This window comes from Mastacembelus armatus, chromosome 12 (genome assembly GCF_900324485.2).
Source record: "Mastacembelus armatus chromosome 12, fMasArm1.2, whole genome shotgun sequence".
Taxonomy (NCBI): domain Eukaryota; kingdom Metazoa; phylum Chordata; class Actinopteri; order Synbranchiformes; family Mastacembelidae; genus Mastacembelus; species Mastacembelus armatus.
The window spans coordinates 13,428,046-13,447,722 of NC_046644.1; the positions used below are offsets into that span (position 1 = coordinate 13,428,046).

Sequence of the window (19,677 nt, forward strand, 5' to 3'; positions counted from 1 at the left end):
GGCAGCTAATGTCATGACAGCACCCTCACTTGACCTAATGTTGTACTTCATATTCAGATTTCTTTCCTTGAGTTTTGTTTTGTTGCTTTGCTTATGGTTTTGGTTTCTCGTTTAAAGTTTTGATTTTTTTTTTTTTTACGGTTTTGGTCTTCTCATTTATGTTTTTTCCTTTCAGACTTTTTTTTCAGAATTCCTTTTCAGGGTGACTCAAGAAACCATCATGGCGCCTTACTCTTGCAAAGTGAGTAGTCCCCCAATATTTCTCCTGTCCATTGTATGTTCATCATGATGGTTCCTTGAATCACTGTGAAGGAAACAAAACAAACAGTCAAAGTGAGTAAATGCAGCCATATCAGTGCGTGAATGGAGAGGTAGATGCATTCACTAGGAAACAGAGCAGCGGTCCTGTTGATCCATTTTGCACAAGTCTCTTTCTCAGCGTGTGAGAGCATCTTTACTGTTTCTTTCTTTAGCTGTGGTCTTTAGCTGACATTTTTCAAGGAATCACATAATCCCCAGATAACAGGACTTATTATTTTTGCTACTCTCTGTGCAGGGATGTGGTGCCAAATGTTGTGTACACCTACCAAGTCCAAACCCTCTCCGGCCGGAGTGTCAGCGAGCCTTCCCCGTCTTTGATGCATGAGCTGGGGTCAACCTACTGTGGGGATGGACGAATCCAGAGGTAACAGCCACCCACAATAAATACACCTATGCATACACCCAAACACGTAAACTGCATGCAATACAAATGTGCAGTAAAGTATTGGGCAGCATGTATGTGTGTGTGGATGTTTACTAAATCCCAACTCTTGCAATTTTAGTTCCAAAGGAGAGGAATGTGATGATATGAACTCTATCAATGGGGATGGCTGTTCCAGTCAGTGCAAAAAAGAGCCATTCTTCAACTGTGTTGGTAAGTTGTATGGATAATGTTATCCTTCATTTAGCTTGCAGTCTTTAGTTTATTTCTCTGGATTGTGTCAGTTTACATTTAGTGCACCACCGATCAAGGTGCTTAATTTCCTAACTTCTCAAGCAGATCTGCTCTACAGCCATTAGTAAAAGGATGTGGTGTAATGTTATAGGGGTAGCTGTGAACAAATGGTTCTGTATGATATACAGCAAGACATTGAAAGATCAGTTAATTATTTGCATTTGCAGTATACAGTTTTTTGCATTATTTCACAAAACAGAAGGACTTTTTGATGAGATCCACAGGTGAATTAAACCGATTTGTTATCTTTGCTCCCAGTACCTTTCTCAAAAGAATAAAAGTACCGTTCAGTATCATAAACTCTAGGACCTGTGAAAAAAAAAACAAACTGGAAATCATGATGTGTGTTTTGAGAGTGTATGGTCTTATTTTGCATAGCTGAGGGACTGGCATCTCCTATGTTGTTTTATTTTATGAATAAATGGATAGTTTCTTGTCCTGTCCTCCTGCTGGCTGACAATCATTTTGCCCCCTGATGCGATTGCGTCTGTCTGTGCATGTTCAGTACATGCATGCATGCACACACGTATGTGAGTATTTGTGAAGTGGCCACTTAATCCCTGTCAGATTGCTGGATGACTGCATTGGCTGTGCTGTTTTTCCACCAACTGCAGTGCTCTGCTGTGTGTGTGTGTGTGTGTGTGTGTGTGTGTGTGTGTGTGTGTGTGTGTGTGTGTGTGTGCGCGCGCGCACGCGCGGTGTGTGTGTGTGCGTGCGTGCGTGTGTGCGTGAGCATGCGCGTGTGTGTTTGCCTGCCTGACACCGTCTGACATAGTTGTAGTTTTGCACAGAAATCTGACACTATAATGACGGGACCTTCTGTCCATCTGTGTCTATGTGTGAGAGAGTGCCTGCTTGTCAGTGTGCTGGATAGAGAAAGAGAGAGTTGGATGGAGAATTGACACTGTACAACAGGGCCAGGGTTCTAGATGTTGGATGAGCTTTAATAGGCTTTTCACACGACTGAGCTGAATTATAGCTGGAATTGATGAAATCGACAAGTTGTTTTTACATGACCCCACCTGGTGTTACAGTCCCATTGGCTATGTTGCAATAGGGATACGAGCCACAGTAAACATAGATGCAGATTAAGCATAAAAGAAATACAATATGGTTTTCTATATTCACATATTCTCTCTGTCACCAAAGTCATAGTTTTGGAAAGTCAGATTTCACTCTTTGCCTCACTTTGACACGTTGTCAAATGTAACCTAGGACGCAGACTTGAAACAAGTATAGGTTTTTTTCCATCAGCTTCTGCACATTTCGTGTCTTTATCTCCATCTTTGTTGATCTCATCACTTTCCAACTGTAGAGCTCGTTTTGCTCTTGCATTCAATTGCCTTTCCACCTTTTCTGTTATCTATTTATTCAATTTTTGTCCAAATTCAAATACTCCTCCACCATCCTTTTCCTCCTCTTCTGTCTTTAGCCCATACTCACACTACCTATTACTCCTGCAGTTTTCACAAACTGCTGTTTGAGCGTCCTCGTGTCCCAGTCTCACTTCTTCCCTTCTTCCTTGCCTCTGCTCCTGCTGAGTGAGTGGTGGGAGCGTATTCTGTATGCCCCTTCAGTAGCCCCTCGTTTCACCATTGCCAAAGCACAGAACTAACTTGAGTTTTTGGCTGTACTTGGGGAGGGCTGGAATTTTGAGGAGGAGGCCCTGGCCAACTTGGCACAGAATGCCGCCTTTCCCCCTAACTGGAACCCCAACGACTGACACTGCTTTAGCTGAGAGCTGAGAGCAATGAGGCCCAGGCAATCTCCCTGCTCTGCTCCCCTCTCCTCCACTACATAAGCTTCCAGTTCCAGACCTTAACTCCGGGTGGGATGTCTGGAAAAATTACTGTTGTATCTGTCTTTACCTCTTGACTTAGTCTGCCCCCTCAAACCCCCCTCCTATCTCTGTGTTTGGCTGTCTCACTGTCAGTTTATCACTCTTCCTTTTATTCCTTTTCTTCTTTCATCCTCACTATATCCTATTTTCTCACCTCTGTTTTTCAGGAATTTATAGTCCTTTCCATGCACATTTTTTATGCCTTACCTTTCCCCCCTGTCATTATTTGATCCTCTTCCTTTGACTTCCCAACTTAACAGAAATAAGGTTAGAAATTGTATCCTAAAATTTGCAATTTGCAAAACTTTACCTTAGCTGTACTGGATCTGCTTTTTAATGAAAAAGTCACAAAAAACTCTTTCAAACTTTAATTTGAAATTCCAGGTTTCTCTTTTCTCTTTGCACCTTCAGAGGAACCAAGCATGTGCTACTACTATGATGGTGATGGAGTGTGTGAGGACTTTGAGCGAGAGACTGGTGTAAGAGACTGTGGCCTCTACACCCCTAGTGGTTACCTGGACCAATGGGCCTCCTCTGTAGAAGTGTCCCACGCGGAGAAGCCCTACTGCTCTGGTGAGGTGGCTGCTGGATACCCTGCTGTTACTAAGGTAAGGCTACACACATCACATCAAAGGCTAACAAGCATAAAAATTCTTTATACATTCTGCAGATGTGCAATCTTATACCTTATAAAACAACATGTCAATCAATCTTAAAAAATCTTTTCTTTCTATCTGATATTAAACAAAATGGACTTTGATTATTTGATGATTTGGGATTATTGGTCATCTGTAAAACCTTTAAACTTGATAATGCTGACAATCAAACAATCAATTTCACTCGCAACAACAACTTCTATTGTCAGTTTACCAGTTAAGTAATTTTGGGGATTTGGACATTTAATTAGATGTCTCCAAGGATTAGTGTAGATGATTGCTGCTCCCAGAGTAATGCTTATTGAAGACACGGGACGAAACCACTGATTCTACCTAAGCTTGGGGGAAGTATTGATCTGTTACTGTTGTAATGCAGAATGGTGGTTGATTGCCCCAAACATCAGGGTGAGGCCTACATTCATGTACGCACAAAAAGCTTTGGGCACATAGAAGTGCATTAGCCCCAGTTGTATTTAATCGATTTTACCTAATATGGATGGTCAAAGCTAGGGCATGTTGTTTAACCAAATATTAGCTCACTTTGCAGTAATCTCACTTGATAAACGTTAAATTGCACATTGTGAGATTGTAAAAGTTTGTTCTCGTAAATGTATTAGCCCTACAAAGTAGAGATTTTAGTTGAAACATCAAGGCTTTACTCCTCAACATGAACTCCTTTGCCCCCCTAAGGCATTTGTGTGATGTTGGAACTAGAGCACTGCTGAGGTTGCATTATACAAGTCCAGGGTATTAATTATTCTTGGATGGCTGTGATCAGGTGCCTTGCTCAAGAACACTTTGGCATGAATTTATGCAAACAGAAGTAGGACATTAATCAACAACATTAAATGCATTTAATATTTATATGGCATCACTTCTGCCTGCACAAGAAATGTAAGTGTGTTCCAACTAACAAAGGTGCAGATGTTTTATTTTCTGAGTGAGACACTCGTGGAACACGTCCATATAACCATAAAGAAAGGATTTCTGCTGTGAAGAACACATTGTTTCTACTAAACTTTTACTGTGGAGAGCACAGTGTTCCCAAGGGTCATATGTGATGAGATTGTGTTGAGAGAAGGCCATTGACTCAGTGTGTACACACGAGTTATTGTGCGTGTGGAAATTATGGAAAAACAGGTTAACACAGACACAGTGGTCTATGTCACCATCTCTGTCTGCCATCCTCTTTTTTTTTTACTCATCTGTTCAGTAAATCATAAGTTGGTAAGCTTCTAGGTGTTGTATAGTTACCTCAACAATTTTTGACAGAACCAATTTCTCTCACCATTATTAGTGCGTTCCTGTAATCAGACATCAGACATGCCCTGCAGCAGCATCTTTAAATACAAAAAGCTTTAAATGACACCATATCTGTAATTTTCAGGCATAAAAAAAAAACTACATGTTCTCTCCCTCTCTCTAACTCTCTCTCATACACACACATACACACACATTTGTTTGCTTATGGTAGTTCCTTGGAAAACAAATATATCAAAACAGGATCTCACATAACTGAATTGTGATTCTCATTCAGGCAATGCTCCTAAGAATTTGTTCAATGGCATGCATGTGGCTATGGCAACTGTCCAGTATGCTCATGCCACAGATGATGCATGTGAAGACTGGTTCCCGGAGATGAAGAATAGCCAGTAAGCTCACCTTTGTTCATAGATCTATTTTCAATGTGGCCAATTTAGAATAACATATAAAAATACCACAGCAGCAGATCAATAGCAGAACATGCTTATTGAAGATGTTACCTATTTGGAACTTTTCAGTTATGTCTGGTATTTTAATTGCTGTTTTTGCTCACAATGGCTCTTGATGGCAACCAGGAATTTGCCATAGAGTGCCCAGTGAGTCATTCTTTAGACATCTGGATCCAATCCCCTATCTAGAGAACTTCATTCTGGTTTTCTCAGTTTGTGGGCGATTGTTTACATAACTGGTTGATTTTTTCCTGGGTGACTTTGAAGATTTGTTGGTGGAAAGGGATGTGAAAGGCCTATAGGCATTTGATGTGATAACAACCAAAAGATTCAGAATTCAAACCTGAGATCCTACATTGCTTCATATGATGCTATACTGTTGAGATCTTGAGCTTTTGAAATCATTTTTCTGAGCAATGTGTTTCTGCCAGAAGATCTGTGCCTTTGCTAGAATTACTCACAGATTGCTCTTGACAGAATTAGACAACTGTTGGGTTAGTAAATTGCTTGGTAACTTTAAAATGAATGTATTGAGTTTCAAATTTCATCAAGTTAAAATATTTTTGACTATTTTGAGCAAGCTTATTGGTCTGCATAAATAAATGCTGGTGAAAACATACCGTAGTTACTTTTGGTTTTCTTGCTCTTATTCTTCACATCAATACTCATTTTTTCTGTCTGTTGGGTAGAAAATGTTAATTGTTATATAACTCTACTTAAGTATTTTAATCATTTCCAAATCTTTCTACTTGACGGTGTATGTGGGGATGTTGCGACATAGTACAAGAAGCTGTTGAGAGTGTTGAGTGTCCATGCATAAATAAGGTTAAAGGTGACCCTGCCAGAAGCTGCTGCTGGAATTGTTCTTGCACTAAATAACTTTCCCAATGTGGTTACAACACATTCATTTTCTCTGTATACTAAAGTAAGTGAAGCTATGACCACAATGCTAAGTGAATACACCAAAATTCTTATGCTTGGCAGGATCAATAATAGAAATACAGGAGGGCAGCTATCATTTGTTATTGGGAATTTGGCATATAGAGTAAGCCTTTAATTTCAGTCAGCCACACTCCCAAAAGTGGTTCATTACCACGGCCCAAAGCCAAAGTGACAGTAAAGTTCTCTGCTGGAGTTAGTGTCTGGTTAACCACTAACATCCATCCCACAGTATGTAAAGTTATTGTCATTCTAATGTTTGTTTGTGTGCCTGCGTGTGTGTGCCTGCGTGTGTGTGCGTGTGTGCGTGTGTGTGTGTGTGCGTGTGTGCGTGTGTGTGTGTGTGTGTGTGTGCGTGTGTGTGTGCCTGTGTGTGTGCCTGTGTGTGTGCCTGTGTGTGTGCCTGTGTGTGTGTGTGTGCGCACGCACAGTGATAAGAGGCAAAGAGAGAGCAAACTCAGGCCCAGACTAAGTTATAAGGGCAATGGGAGTGTGTGAGGAAAACCAACTGGGTGTTGGGCTACCACAAGCCACCAGAACAACTTCAGTGCTCCTTAGTTTCTCTAAATGTCTGAATGTCGTAGATCATTCTTCCAAAATATAGTCCTTCATTTATCAAATTTGAGAGCAAAAAATAAACTGAGAATTCTTCTGGTATTTATTGATTATTATGCACTGAATAAACAAATGCAGGTGTTCTGATTGAGACTTTTTTTTTTTTGTTTTGTTGTGCGTGTGTGTTTGTGTTTGTGTGTGTGTGTGTTGAGATCAATCCACAGGATAAAATTGGCTTCTGCCAAAAAACAAGCAAAGAAAACTAATCAAAATCAGTCATTTGAGCTGATGCCCAAGACTGGCGTGATACAATAATACGTACAAGTGCCAAACATTCTACAAAATGTCGGGTACTTCTTTTCACGTTTCCTACCAAAACTCAACCTTGTTTTTTAAACCATGTTTCCCTAACTATAATCTAGTCCTGTTTTCCCCTAATCCTATCCAAAGCTTAACCATAGTGTTGTCAGGTTCGAAAATGGTTTTATAGCAACAAGGATTTGTAATGGACTGCATTTAGAAATGATGCCATCCTGTTGATGGGGCATCAGATGAAAAAATGCTTGTTAAATTTTGTTAAAGTATGTTGCAATAGACAGAAAAAAACACAGTGTGTGCCTTATTACTATTGTCAAACACTTCAAAAACTGCCTGTGCAACTGAGCCAGTCCTATTCATAGTCACTATGATTTTTATCAGGAACCAACAGCGCATTGCCCTGCCTTATTATTAGCTCACTTCATCTTTTGTAGTTTAATTTAATAAGTTTCCTTGTTCATTGCTCACAAGTCTTTGGTTGAGTTGGGATAGAGATCAGCGATCAGCTTTACGGATAATCTGTGTGAGTGTTTTTTTTTTTGTTGTTGTTGTTGTTGTTCTGAATGAGTGTGTTGGGGGTAGGGGCAGTGGATAGTACATCATTGCCTTCTGATCTAGTAAATAAGCTGTGTATTGGCTTTGTGTATCAGTTCCGTCTGATGTTAAGACACTGTTGATTCTTTTTGTCTGTGTGTGTGTGTGTGTGTGTGTGTGTGTGTGTGTGTGTGAGAGAGAGAGAGAAAGAGAGAGCAAGGCGGGCAGCAGTGATAGAAATCTTTGCGGATGCAAGAAAGCAACAACAGCACAAGACGGCACTTGAGGAAAAAAAGAGATCATGTATCTGCACGAAATCTCAAGTGCTATGCACTTTTGTGTGCGCGTGTGTAAGGGCTAAACACAGGAATTTATTCCTACTGTAAAACATCCAAGGACACAGAGGGCTACTCTGTATCTATGATCTCAGTATGCAGCATTACTGCATTAGAGCTGAACTTTTTTTAAACTTCTGAAACTTCATGCACCAGAGCAAAGCCAAGGGGAAGGATGGGAGAATGCTTCCACATATAAACCACTGCTGAGAGAGGGTTCAACAACATAACAATAAATGGAGCATAGAGCCATAAATACATACTGCCGTTTTGTACACAATAGCTTAATAGCCAGTAAAATGTAAAGGACACACATTCATTTTTGGGTCATAGAGTGTGAAACTCATCTCAGACTTCTCAGTTATGCGTGCTTTTGATGTGGGGGAAAAAGGTTGTGCTCTACTTTGTACTTGGATGATAAAAGTACAAACATGGTGAAATGGGCAGTAATAAAGCCAAAAAGAGGAAAAGAATAATATACAAATTGATTAAAATGGATATGAGTTCAAGATTTGTAAATAAAAATATGAAAGAGTAAATGTGAAAGACTGTATATATGGAGTCAGAAACACAAATGACAGATGGCTAGACAGATGCGGTGAGCGGTTGTAACTGCAGGTAAAACAATCTTGAAATTACTTTGACTGACAGTCTTACTGCATTCAAAAGAAAATACATCATTAAATAAAAATTATTGTGAAAGTAGAAAACAGCCCAAAACCACTCTTATTGGCAATTCCCACATTAAAATGTCCTCAAATGAGCAGTTTGATCCAATCAAAATACCACATGGACACAAGAGAATGTATGAAGTTAATAAAGTTGAGACACATAAATGATCTCAAAAAAATGCCGACCTGCCAATATAACATTCTTGGCAAGTTTAACAGTTGGGTTGTTTTCATGTTTTGAACCTTTATATTCCTTCTTTCAATGTCAGACCTATTACAAAATGCTGTGGACCTCTAATATGGTGTTACCTGTCACTACAATGATATGGCTTACTGAATTAAATCGATGTAATGGATTCTCCTCTTCTATTCCTGATTGAGCTTACACAGGTACACAGTCAGACAGAGACACACAGGCAAGCACACACACACACACACACACACACACACACACACAGTGCCGACTCCATGCAAGATTATAGGGCAGGTCCATAGAGGACTGAAACGTACTACTGCTGTCATTGTGAAGCAGAACATAATGTTCCTCCACTACCACACCATGGAATATGGTGAGCCAGCTCAACTTGCTCTAGGGGGGATCAGATTGGAGAACTGGCCCTAGCAACTAACCTGTGTATGTGTGTGCCCATGTGCCTGTGCGCGTGTATCCATGTGTGTGTGCAGACCGCTTGCCTTCACGTACTGTACATGTGTGTAGATGAGTTTGTGTTAGTGGGGAGTGTGCATGTGAATTCAAACTTTAAGATCAAACAGCAAGCCAGGTGATTTCTCCAGAGAGGGCTGCTGCCCAGGCAATCTCTGACGCAATCCGGCACCCCTGGAGAACACTCCCCTTAATTATACATAAGTAACAGAAGGGATAACACTTTAGTCCTCTCATGCTTCAAGGAATTGACTATATGAAGCTTACCTATCTCAAAACCCAAAACAAACATGTGCAAGGGTCTAGACTAAATACAGTAACCTTTACTACATTCATCCTTAGGTAAGTAATGGTTTAGAGGTAGAAAAGAGGCACTGTAAAAGAAATTATTCTGCCTAGTAAAAACAAGCAAACAATGACTGGCCCAGTTTTGTCCAATCTCAGTGATGTAGGGAGTGTGTGTTTATGTACTTAAGTGGAGGAAACATGCAAACTGCAGAGCATAAAAACACATTTACACCCATTTGCCTCTACATATACATCCAGACAAACAGGCAAAATTGCACATAGCAGACAAGCTGAAAACACACACACATACATGCCCGCAAAAACAAGATCTCATACAGTAGCTGAGCTATTGCTTTCAGCAGTACAGGAAGGCCAGCTTCTCTGGCACTGTCTCTCTCCCAAACCACACAGCCCTCGTCAGGCACAGTGCCAGTGACATAAGCGTGTGGTAACATTAAAAAGAAACCTCTGGGATGGCGTTCCTTTTTCCCTTTTACTTTTCCCGTTTCAATTATTATTGTGGTTCTGCCATGTGGAAACCTCATTGTGGCTGGTGTATTTTTTTCATTGCACTGATGACCCCCCCATAAGATTTTCAAGCTGTTAATATGCAGGCTTTTGGTCCTGTTTTATTGAGCATAGGGGGCCACTGGCTGAGGGACATTTATATTCTCCACAGACCCATCTGTTTTCAACTTGCTGGCATTGTACGTGCACCAGTCCCCATACATTAGTCTGTGGTCTGTGTTCCCTACTACCTAGTCACTGCTCATGTCTGCCCTGATGAGTCTGGGATAGGTAAACTGCATAATTGCAGCCACTCACTAACTTTTACAGCCCCATTTTCAGTAGGCCATGGAAGTCGCCCATCATTAGCCTTGGACCAATGAGACGGTGAGCTTCAGTGGGAATGGGTGGGGCTGGGTGACAGGACATTACCTCACACGCTAAACGCGCACCAGCATTCCAGTAAACCATGGGATGGTGCTTGGAAACTCATACTAGTTTCTTTCTGTTGCCCTTTCTCTTTTTCTCTACACAAATGCCTCACAGATGCTCACTCCTGCTTGACATGCTCAGACTTCAAATTTGTATACAGTATATGCCTTTAACAGAGGGAGGAATGAAAATGAAGACAATGGACTACCTGCATGGAAATACAGACAGGAGGAGCTATGACAGGATAAATATCCTCTTTTCTTACTTTGCATGTTTCCAAAATTTCCAACAAAGTAGGGTTTTGAACCAGGGGCCTTCTTGCTGTGAGGCAACAGTGCTAACCACCAAGCCACTGTGCTGCCACTAATAACCCCAGGTTACATAAAATGAATGAAAATTTTAGTTGTTCTAATGATTACTGTATGTTTTCTGCTAAAGTGAATGACTGAATGAAGACGATGAACCATGCACAAAGTACTGAGACTTGAGACAAATTTTCAGCTTTTTAAACAGACAATTCAAAGTGTTTTACATTTGCAAAGAAACCCAATAACACTATCAAATACAATAATTAAAATCAGAAGAGCCCCAGTGGGTTTATATTCTTCAAGGAGATCACAAATGTGTTTTGGCCCCATATCACTGTGTGATTTCTGAGCACTTTAAAATATGTTCTGTCACTAACTGGTAGCCAGTGTAAACATTTAAGAACAGGAGTGATGTGCTCAGTTTCTGCTGGTTGTTATTAAAACTTTGGATGTGGTGTGAATGAGCTGAAGATGTTTAACTGGCTTTTTGAGAAGAGCAGGCAGGTACGATAGTCCATCCATAGAGCTGAAGGCATGAATGCATTTCTCTAAACCTTATCTGGACATGAGACATCTAAGTTATTAAGTCTGTGAGATTATAGAATGTGGATTTAGTTATGGTTTCAATGTGGCTGCTAAAGCTCAATCTGAAATAAGACCAAAGATTTCTAACTTTTCATCTTTATAGCCCTGGAATCAAGCTTTCATTAACTTTAATTCTTTCCTTCTTGTTGGCAAATTGGGAACTTACAAATTGATGTAGACAAGAGGGATTGGTGGAAAATTGGCTGACAAATACACATTTTAAACAGGCCTGGAAGGAAGTCATCCATTAATGGCATCTATCAGTGATTTATTTATTTATTTATTTATTTAATGTTTTATTGTTCACTATTCAACAATTCACAATCAAATTTTAGCCTAAGTACTATTTGAGTATCTAGTCAAAAACGATAAAATAAAAGATGCAAATCTGTAAAAAGTCACTGGTTGTTGAAAAAAGTCTTCCCCTCTGTGTTGTTTCTTTGTGCTGAGTTCAATGACCAGTAAATTTAAATGAGCATGGGGTGTCAGAAATGTCCCAAGTTGGGTCATGATCTTCCTCCGGTTCCAGGTTTGTCCTACAGTGTTTGGAGGATACAGGAAGGACCTTTGTGGGGCCTCCTATAAATGGCTGAGGCCCTCAGTAGTCTTTCAAGAACATATGGCCCATGTTTGTGTGTGTGTGTGTGTGTGTGTCAGTGAAGTTTATTGATTTGAATCCAAGATAGGACATTTTGAAAATCTGGAGGCTTCAACTTCAGTAACTGAGTCACCATGGGTGTAACATATGCTTGTATTTGAGTCTGTGTGTGTGTTTGTATATGGGTTATGTGCAGGCAATCCTCTGTAGAAGTGATCTAACTTCACCCTGGCACCAAATCTCCATCACAAGGGGAAAGGCTGTGGTTGAGGTACATTATGCTATTAGAGGCATTATTATTGTCATTACTCTGTCTTTTATAACAGCCCCATTCTCTGTTTCTACCTTTTAAAGTTTATGTTTTGTTTTATGCTCCTAATGAATGTTTTTACAGCACAGACATATTCAGGGTAATGACGCTGACAGTTGCACTGTCTCTTTCTCCTCACTGTTATCTCCTTTGGTTTCCCCTCTGGCTCAAGACACTTAGCTCTCCTTTTATCTGAAGTGGTAATTTACAAACACCAGTTTGTGTCTACAGACCAGAGGTTGGCTGTGTCTGCCAGTCTGACTAGCCAGCTGGTAAAAATTAAGACCATGTGTGTAACTCTGTGTGTGTGTGTGTGTGTGTGTGTGTGTGTGTGTGTGTGTGTGTGTGTGTGTGTGTGTGTGTGTGTGTGTGTGTGTTTTTTAGTTAGTGAGTTGAACTCATCTCCAGTCTTGCTGTAACTATTTTACAAGGAAGGCGAGAAGTTGTTTTGCTCTAAATACACTTCTGAACATTTGACTAATGTACCTGGAATAGTGACTGTTCCTTCCTTTGCCATAAATCAGAACAAGAGAACCATCTGTTTAGGAATGAGTGGGGTAGAAGACCTATCATTTCTGTTTCGTCTCTTTACTAAATAGGGAATCCCTTTGCTTCTTTGCACAACAGTAACAATTTCCACATAAAAACAAATCCATTTCAAAAGGTTTTATTAGTAAAAGTAACAGGAAAATCCAGCGGTGTAATCCTGTAATCATCCATTTTTTGCTAACAAATAACAAATCTGCCAGATCCTTCTCTTACTTTTTCCACCTGAGAGCCTTTCTAATAGATTCTTTGGACTGGCTTTTGTCAACATTTCCCGCTTTTATTTTGTAGTTATAATCAGGGAATCCATTTGGTTTGCTGGCTGGTGGTATATATTTTAGGTATAACAGACTGCAGGGGGGCAAACAAGTAAAGATTTTTATGTGCATATGTGTTGTAATATGTGTTCTTTATTTCATTTTCATATTTTTTTTTCCTTTTTTGTGGATGAGCTCTACAAACTCTGAGGCCAAATAAGTTTAAAGTTCACATGCATTTTTAATTTGAGTCACTCAAAATACCAAATCTTGCAAAGAAACACTAACATCAAAGCTTTTTCTTCCAAATGCTTTTTGTGATTTAATATTTCTGAAATTAGGGGTGAACTGACTGGTTACAGGTTGGCACTGGTTACAGCATTAAAATTGTGCTATTTATGACCTAAATTATATGATGCCAATGAAAAAGCATATCAGTGACTTGTTTTTGTCAGTAACACATACATTCTCTGTGCTTAAAATAAGTTTATGTAGATATTAGTGGAACAGTGCCCATGCCGCTGCTACTCTTTTTAATTTGGTTTAAGTAGCCTTTGTATATTAATAATTGTAGTCATATGTTGTGAACTTGCAAATTCTGTGTAAAATGATCAGATTTTGTTACTTAACCTGTGATAAAGTGAGGGCTATAAATGTTTCTGGACTCTGATCCCTCTCTCCTTTGCATTAATCAATGCATGTGCCTTTTACCACCCTTAGGGAATTACTTTTGAGAATGCATTTACCCCAGTTCTTAAATAACACCTGATCATTGCACAAATGAGACACAAGAATGTTTGTCCCTAATCTCAACTTATTTTTAGCTGTTTCAAAACTGTGTACTGAGTTTTTACACATTTCCCACCACAAACGCGTTTAGCTTTACATATATAATACAAAATGTGTATTAAATGCCCTAAATTTGGTTTCTATTGTAATGTCACGTTTATTGTTATTCTTTGCAGGGTAGCACGGAGATGTCAGATTCATTGCTCAGTTTAATATTTGTTTGTGAAAACCTTAAATTAATAGGTTGCTGATTGTTCCATACACCTTATCAAAGTGATATATTTCATCAAAATAACCAAGTAGCCTGTGTACAGTGACTACTTGAATATAACAATGGAAATAACAACAAGAGGTTTCCTTCTGAAGTCCAAAGATATAACTGGAAACCCTAATTAACCCATAGGTATACAGTGTGTGCCTGTCCCTGCGTGTCAGACCTGTGATAGATTGACAACTTATCTACTGTGTACCCACAATGGATATATCCCACTGTATGCTGGGATATGCTCCAACCCTGTGTGACCCAATGGATGGATCGGTGGAGGTATAAATGGATCAAATTTGAAAGCATGGAACTAAACTGGTTTTGCTTGAGTGAGTACTGAATGGGTGCAACAGTTTATTACCAAACTCTTATACCCTCTTTTAATGACTAAATCAAATCAATGGCAAATTTATTTAGAGTGCTCTGACTCACCGTTGCTTGGATATGAGCTTGCAGGAAGTGTAAAGAGTCATGGGAGACTTGTGAATTGCCTCCTACTGGTATGATACTTTTACAGGGACTGTTTGCTTGAGGGCAGGGGGTTTGGCATGCCAAGCAGTGTTTACCTGCCTCAAACAGTTGGTTGTTAGAAAAACACACCAGGTGCTGGGGGCAGGATAGTGGGTGGCTGAGGAAGGTGTAGCTTGTACCACCTGTGTTTACTCGAATAAGTCATTAGTTCGCATGTGGAAAGGGTTTTGCCACCTGCCCTGCCAGTAAAGGGTCAGCAGTGGAAACAGTTCCTCTTGACTTACATTCATAGCAGATTTACACTCCCTTTAAATCATGTTTGTTAATTTTGTCATACAGAGTGAGTTACTGAGTATTTTGAGTGGGGTCAAGGTGCTCTGGGATGCTCCGCACTTACTCTTGCTGTATTTTAATTGTATCTTAGGCTCAGTTTTATTTCTGACATTAACATTTAGCAAACAAACTACATTTTCTCTAACAGGAGTTGTGCATTCACAAAACTTGCAAAGAAACACATCTACCCTACTGCACTCAAATGGGGCCTAAGTATCCATAGCGACTGAGCTCAGGTGTTTGTCACCTGCATTTGTCATTTTTGCCACTTCAGCTCTGAGAAAGGTCATGTCAACAGATCCAGGGGACAAATATATGGACAGATAGCTGCTCTGGCCAGTTTTCCACAGTGGCAGGATCTTACAGTAGCCTCTCTAGCAAAACTCTCATGTTACTGGTGTCTCATTTCACTAGCTCAGGGCAGCAGGCGAAACTCACTGTCCTTGTGTATCTGCCCTCTCTGCTTTTTGTCTGTGTTTATCTATTGCTAAGTAGTCTTTCACCATCTGTCACTTTTGAATTTCTATCTTCCACTTCAAAATGGCTCTTCTGTCAGTATTTCTTATCCGATCTTAACAAACATCACCCCATAAATACTGAGACAATGTGTAGGATATAAAACATGGAAGGCTTCCTTTGATCCTCTATCTATGTCAGCAAAGTGACTGTCATTGTGCCATAATGATCCCTGTATAATGTAGTCATGAATTCAATTGCATTCCTTGTACTTTTAAAATTCTCCAATAAAATACCATCATCCCTCATTCTGATAGCATAAAAGAGTGGTAAAGTTAAAGAATCTGGGAACCAATCACTGCACCTGAGATATTTTAGCATGAATATTGTGCAGCACACTATATATATGCAGGTGAGCTGCCAGAGGCAGATTACCAAAAGAGTCTTAATAGCTTTTTTTTTCAGAGCTCTTTGGTTGAGATTCTCTACCTTGTCCAGATGCCTTGGCATACAGCTGTGGTCATACCAAATGACTCAAATAGCTTGTTGGCCTAAAACAAGATGACTGGATTGAATGGTTTTTTTTTTGCAGTTGGAGTTTGTGTTGCTTTTTTTGCATTTTACCATCAGCAGCAGAGTGTCACTATTATGCAGGCCAGATGTCAGTTTTGGTTCACTGTTTACAGTTCCATTACCTGCATGTGTACTCCTTAACAACTTGTCGACACAGCAGCAGTACTGGTTCATTAAAACATCATAGTTTGTCATTAATTTCCCACACAAAGACATCCTAATCATCATCGAGGGATTAGTTGCCAGTCCATGCAGAATGTTTATGTAATCTGCCAAATAATAAGGAGAAACTGTCATACAGTTTGTGCCACAAGTGGCTGATGTGTGACACAGGTGACTTATTCAGGTGCTACACAGAATCATGACAAGTCTCTGAGGACTTCTAGTGGACAGGTAGTGCATGACAGGGTTTTCGAAGCCAGCACTAGGTGAGTAGACAGAAACTAGTAGGAAGAAGAGGAATAGTATGTGGGCCTTCCATCGCATGACAAGGTGCCGGGTTTGTTGACATGACACAAACAAACAATGCTGCACAGACTGCACGTCCACCCAAAGAGCAGACAAACAGCTGACAGTTGTGGAAAATAGGGGTCAACGCATTGTCAAAAGGTCGTCCGCATGTAAAACGTGTAAAATAGGAGTTAGGTAGGTAGACGGGTAATTCTCAATTTTAGCATGTTTAACAACCCTAACTCTCCCATTATTGTGCTGCCATTCAAAAATAAAAACAAACAAAACAAAAAAGTGCTCTATACACAATGAAGCTAAATGAAAATAATGAAATAAGGAAAACAGCTACACTTGAGTTAAAAGGATGCCTACATAATTTTCTTCTTATATTCTTTTATTTTTCTCTAGACATGTCAGTCCAAGGTTTTTGATCTGTCAGATGGAGTGTCCCAGTATGCATGGTTCCCCTGTCGTGAGGCGCATAAGTCAACATGGGCAAATCCTGATTATTGGCTCAAGGTAAGACCTCCATCCATCCATCCATCATGTGTAGTTCAGGTGACATCATTCTAACAAGAATGATAGGAAATCATTCACTGATGCATGATTCTCAATTAAAATGTGATTTAAAAAAAAAAATAGAAGAAATAGTTTATACATTTTGTTTTCTTCGATTCAGGCCCAGTTTTCTCATCCCATGGTGGCAGCAGCAGTGATTATACACTTGGCTGCTGATGGGACTAGCTACGTTGACCAGACTCAATGTAACATTACTGTTCAGCTGGTGGACACCAAGGAGGGGATCCATAATCTAGGTGAGAATTGTGTCATATGCTTTCAAAGTGGACAACCAAACTTAAAGAAGCTTTATCTAATTAGAGACTGTTATAATTTGCAGACGTCATACAAAATGAAGCCCTTTTAATTGTTAGTCTCATCTTTCTTTTACTTAATGTAAATGTTTTCATTAGGACGATGTAACATGACTAGTACTCTCTTCTGTCCCTTTCTATGGACCTAATTCCTACAGTCTGTCCCTCAGTCTTAATAGACTCTATTTCCTCTGTCTCCTCCATCCACTCACAGGTGAGTGGCGTCTCAGCTGCCGCACCAACCCTTTGGTGATCCCAGTGAGCCATGACCTGTCAGTGGCCTTCTACCACACCAAGGCCATCCTGGTCATGTTTGCCTCTCCTCTTGTGGCCATCTCCGGTGTAGGTTTGCGCTCCTTTCAGTCCTTCGACCCCATCACGATAAGTGGTTGCCAGAGCAATGAGATCTACAACCCCACAGGCCAGAGGTGAGGCTCAGAAATAGGAAGTACCCGCACACATGAGGCTTACACATGTTGCACTCACATATGCATCGCAACCAAAAACATTCATCTGAAATCTGAAATTATGTAGATCTGCACATACACACACACACACACACACACACACACACACACACACACACAGTGAAGACTGTAGATCAGTGGTGTCGAGCAACTACCACATGTTGGTAAGCAATGGTAAGGCATCAATCTCAAATGTCTGCTCTCACACATGAAAAACAAGGACTGACTACACATACAAAGAAGATGGAAGTCAAGGATACCATTCATGCAAAAAGAGAAAAGACAAGAATGCTAAGAGCTAAATTTGTATGTGTGTATTTGAGCAAAAGAGAGGGAGAGTCGTGTGTTAATTAATGGTGCCAACAAGCTGTTTAATGTAAGACATTTACCCAAAGTTACAGCTACGACAGTAAAACTTTGTAGGTAACTATATTATATATATATATATATATATATATATATATATAATATAGTTACCTACAAAGTTTTACTGTCGTAGCTGTAACTTTATATATATATATATATATATATATATATATATAATATCGTTGGAAATTTACAATCAATTTGGACTTGTTGCTGAGGTCCACAAATTTCAAACAACAGAGCAGCCCCGCTGTCTCCAGCACTAAATCTTGTTTACCACCCAAGTTTGTTTTCTTTTGGCTGAAGTACATGCTGCATAAAAATGTCTGTCTTTGAAAATCTTGCCACAATTGACAAGTTTCTTATGTAATAGTTTTTGCATTGTTGTTGCATAGTATTTAATTTAATTAAATGTATTTAATTCATTGAATTAATTCAGGCTTCAAATGTGATTTATTATGTATATAAATATTTTAAATTTGAACAGCAGCTTAAAAACCAGCATCTAATCCAGAAAATAAAGATGATCAAATTTAAGTAAATAGTGCTTAACAGTTATGGATGAGATTTCTAAGAGCTGTTGGCAAGAATTAGCACCTATTTAGCTGCAAACCCATATTTTTTGAGTGTGCTGTTCCTTTCTTTTTAATTGCTAATGATATTATGTCAAACCACTCCTCGCAAACTTTGCTAAACGAGACCACACACATGCAGCCAGAGTCACAATTTACCAATTTCCACACCACTGTCTTGCATGAGACAATTCATACTGATAATGCTCCCACAACCTTTTCAATAAGACATGCCCTGATAAACCCCACAGTACACAAAGAATGGATGGTCGGGGGGTCTGTGCAGAGAGATAGAGCTGTTTGTGGCTTTTGTTGTGTGCCAGTGAGACATCCAAGAGCACCTAAATAGATTATAACTGCTGTGTATCTGTATCAGCCAGGAAATTGTTTGTTACCACACACACACACACACACACACACACACACAGACTAGTTGCTTTCTCCCCGAGTTCTCGCTGACTTTCCTTTCTTTCATCTTCTCTCCACTTCATCTAATTTTCAGAGGCTCTTGAAAACTAATATGGTTATGTGATGGCAAGTCAACCAGACATACCACTTAGGCCTATCTTCAGAACTTTTGACTTGAGCACACTACAAGCTAAAAATTATAATATAATATTATGATCTGTTATTTACAGCTTTGTCCATACATCAGGAGAGAATCCTGGCTCAGCCTCTTGGTCTTTTTATGTCGCTGGTCTATTTCTTTGCTTTATTCAGTTCAAATTCATCATCACCATTCTGTCATCTGTACAGTGCCTCACTGTCCAAATTTCTTATCTCCTCTTTCCATTTTGCCTCACTCCATCTCCCTTCTTATTTCTATTCCCTCTCCCTCCAGTTCCACAACTTACCTCTTCCTCCCCTTCTTCATATCATTTAACCCATGCTGTCCTCTCATCCTTTACTTTTACATCATCTTCATTTTTCTCTAACTGTTTGCCATGTCCTTCTCCTTAATTCTCCCCTTTTTGTGCCTCCTCCTCCTGCTTTCCCTTTCTCATTCTCCTG

General features: G+C 39.7%; 1 protein-coding gene across 1 annotated transcript in view; it reads left to right on the forward strand.

Moving 5' to 3' along the window:
- pappaa (pregnancy-associated plasma protein A, pappalysin 1a) overlaps window positions 1-19,677 on the forward strand; it is a 71,657-nt gene that overhangs the window by 27,522 nt on the left and 24,458 nt on the right. The window contains exons 8-13 of the mRNA XM_026297619.1: window positions 557-685; window positions 825-916; window positions 3,249-3,445; window positions 16,798-16,908; window positions 17,069-17,204; window positions 17,476-17,689. Coding sequence (XP_026153404.1) covers window positions 557-685; window positions 825-916; window positions 3,249-3,445; window positions 16,798-16,908; window positions 17,069-17,204; window positions 17,476-17,689 — 879 coding nt within the window. The remainder of the gene's footprint in view (window positions 1-556; window positions 686-824; window positions 917-3,248; window positions 3,446-16,797; window positions 16,909-17,068; window positions 17,205-17,475; window positions 17,690-19,677) is intronic.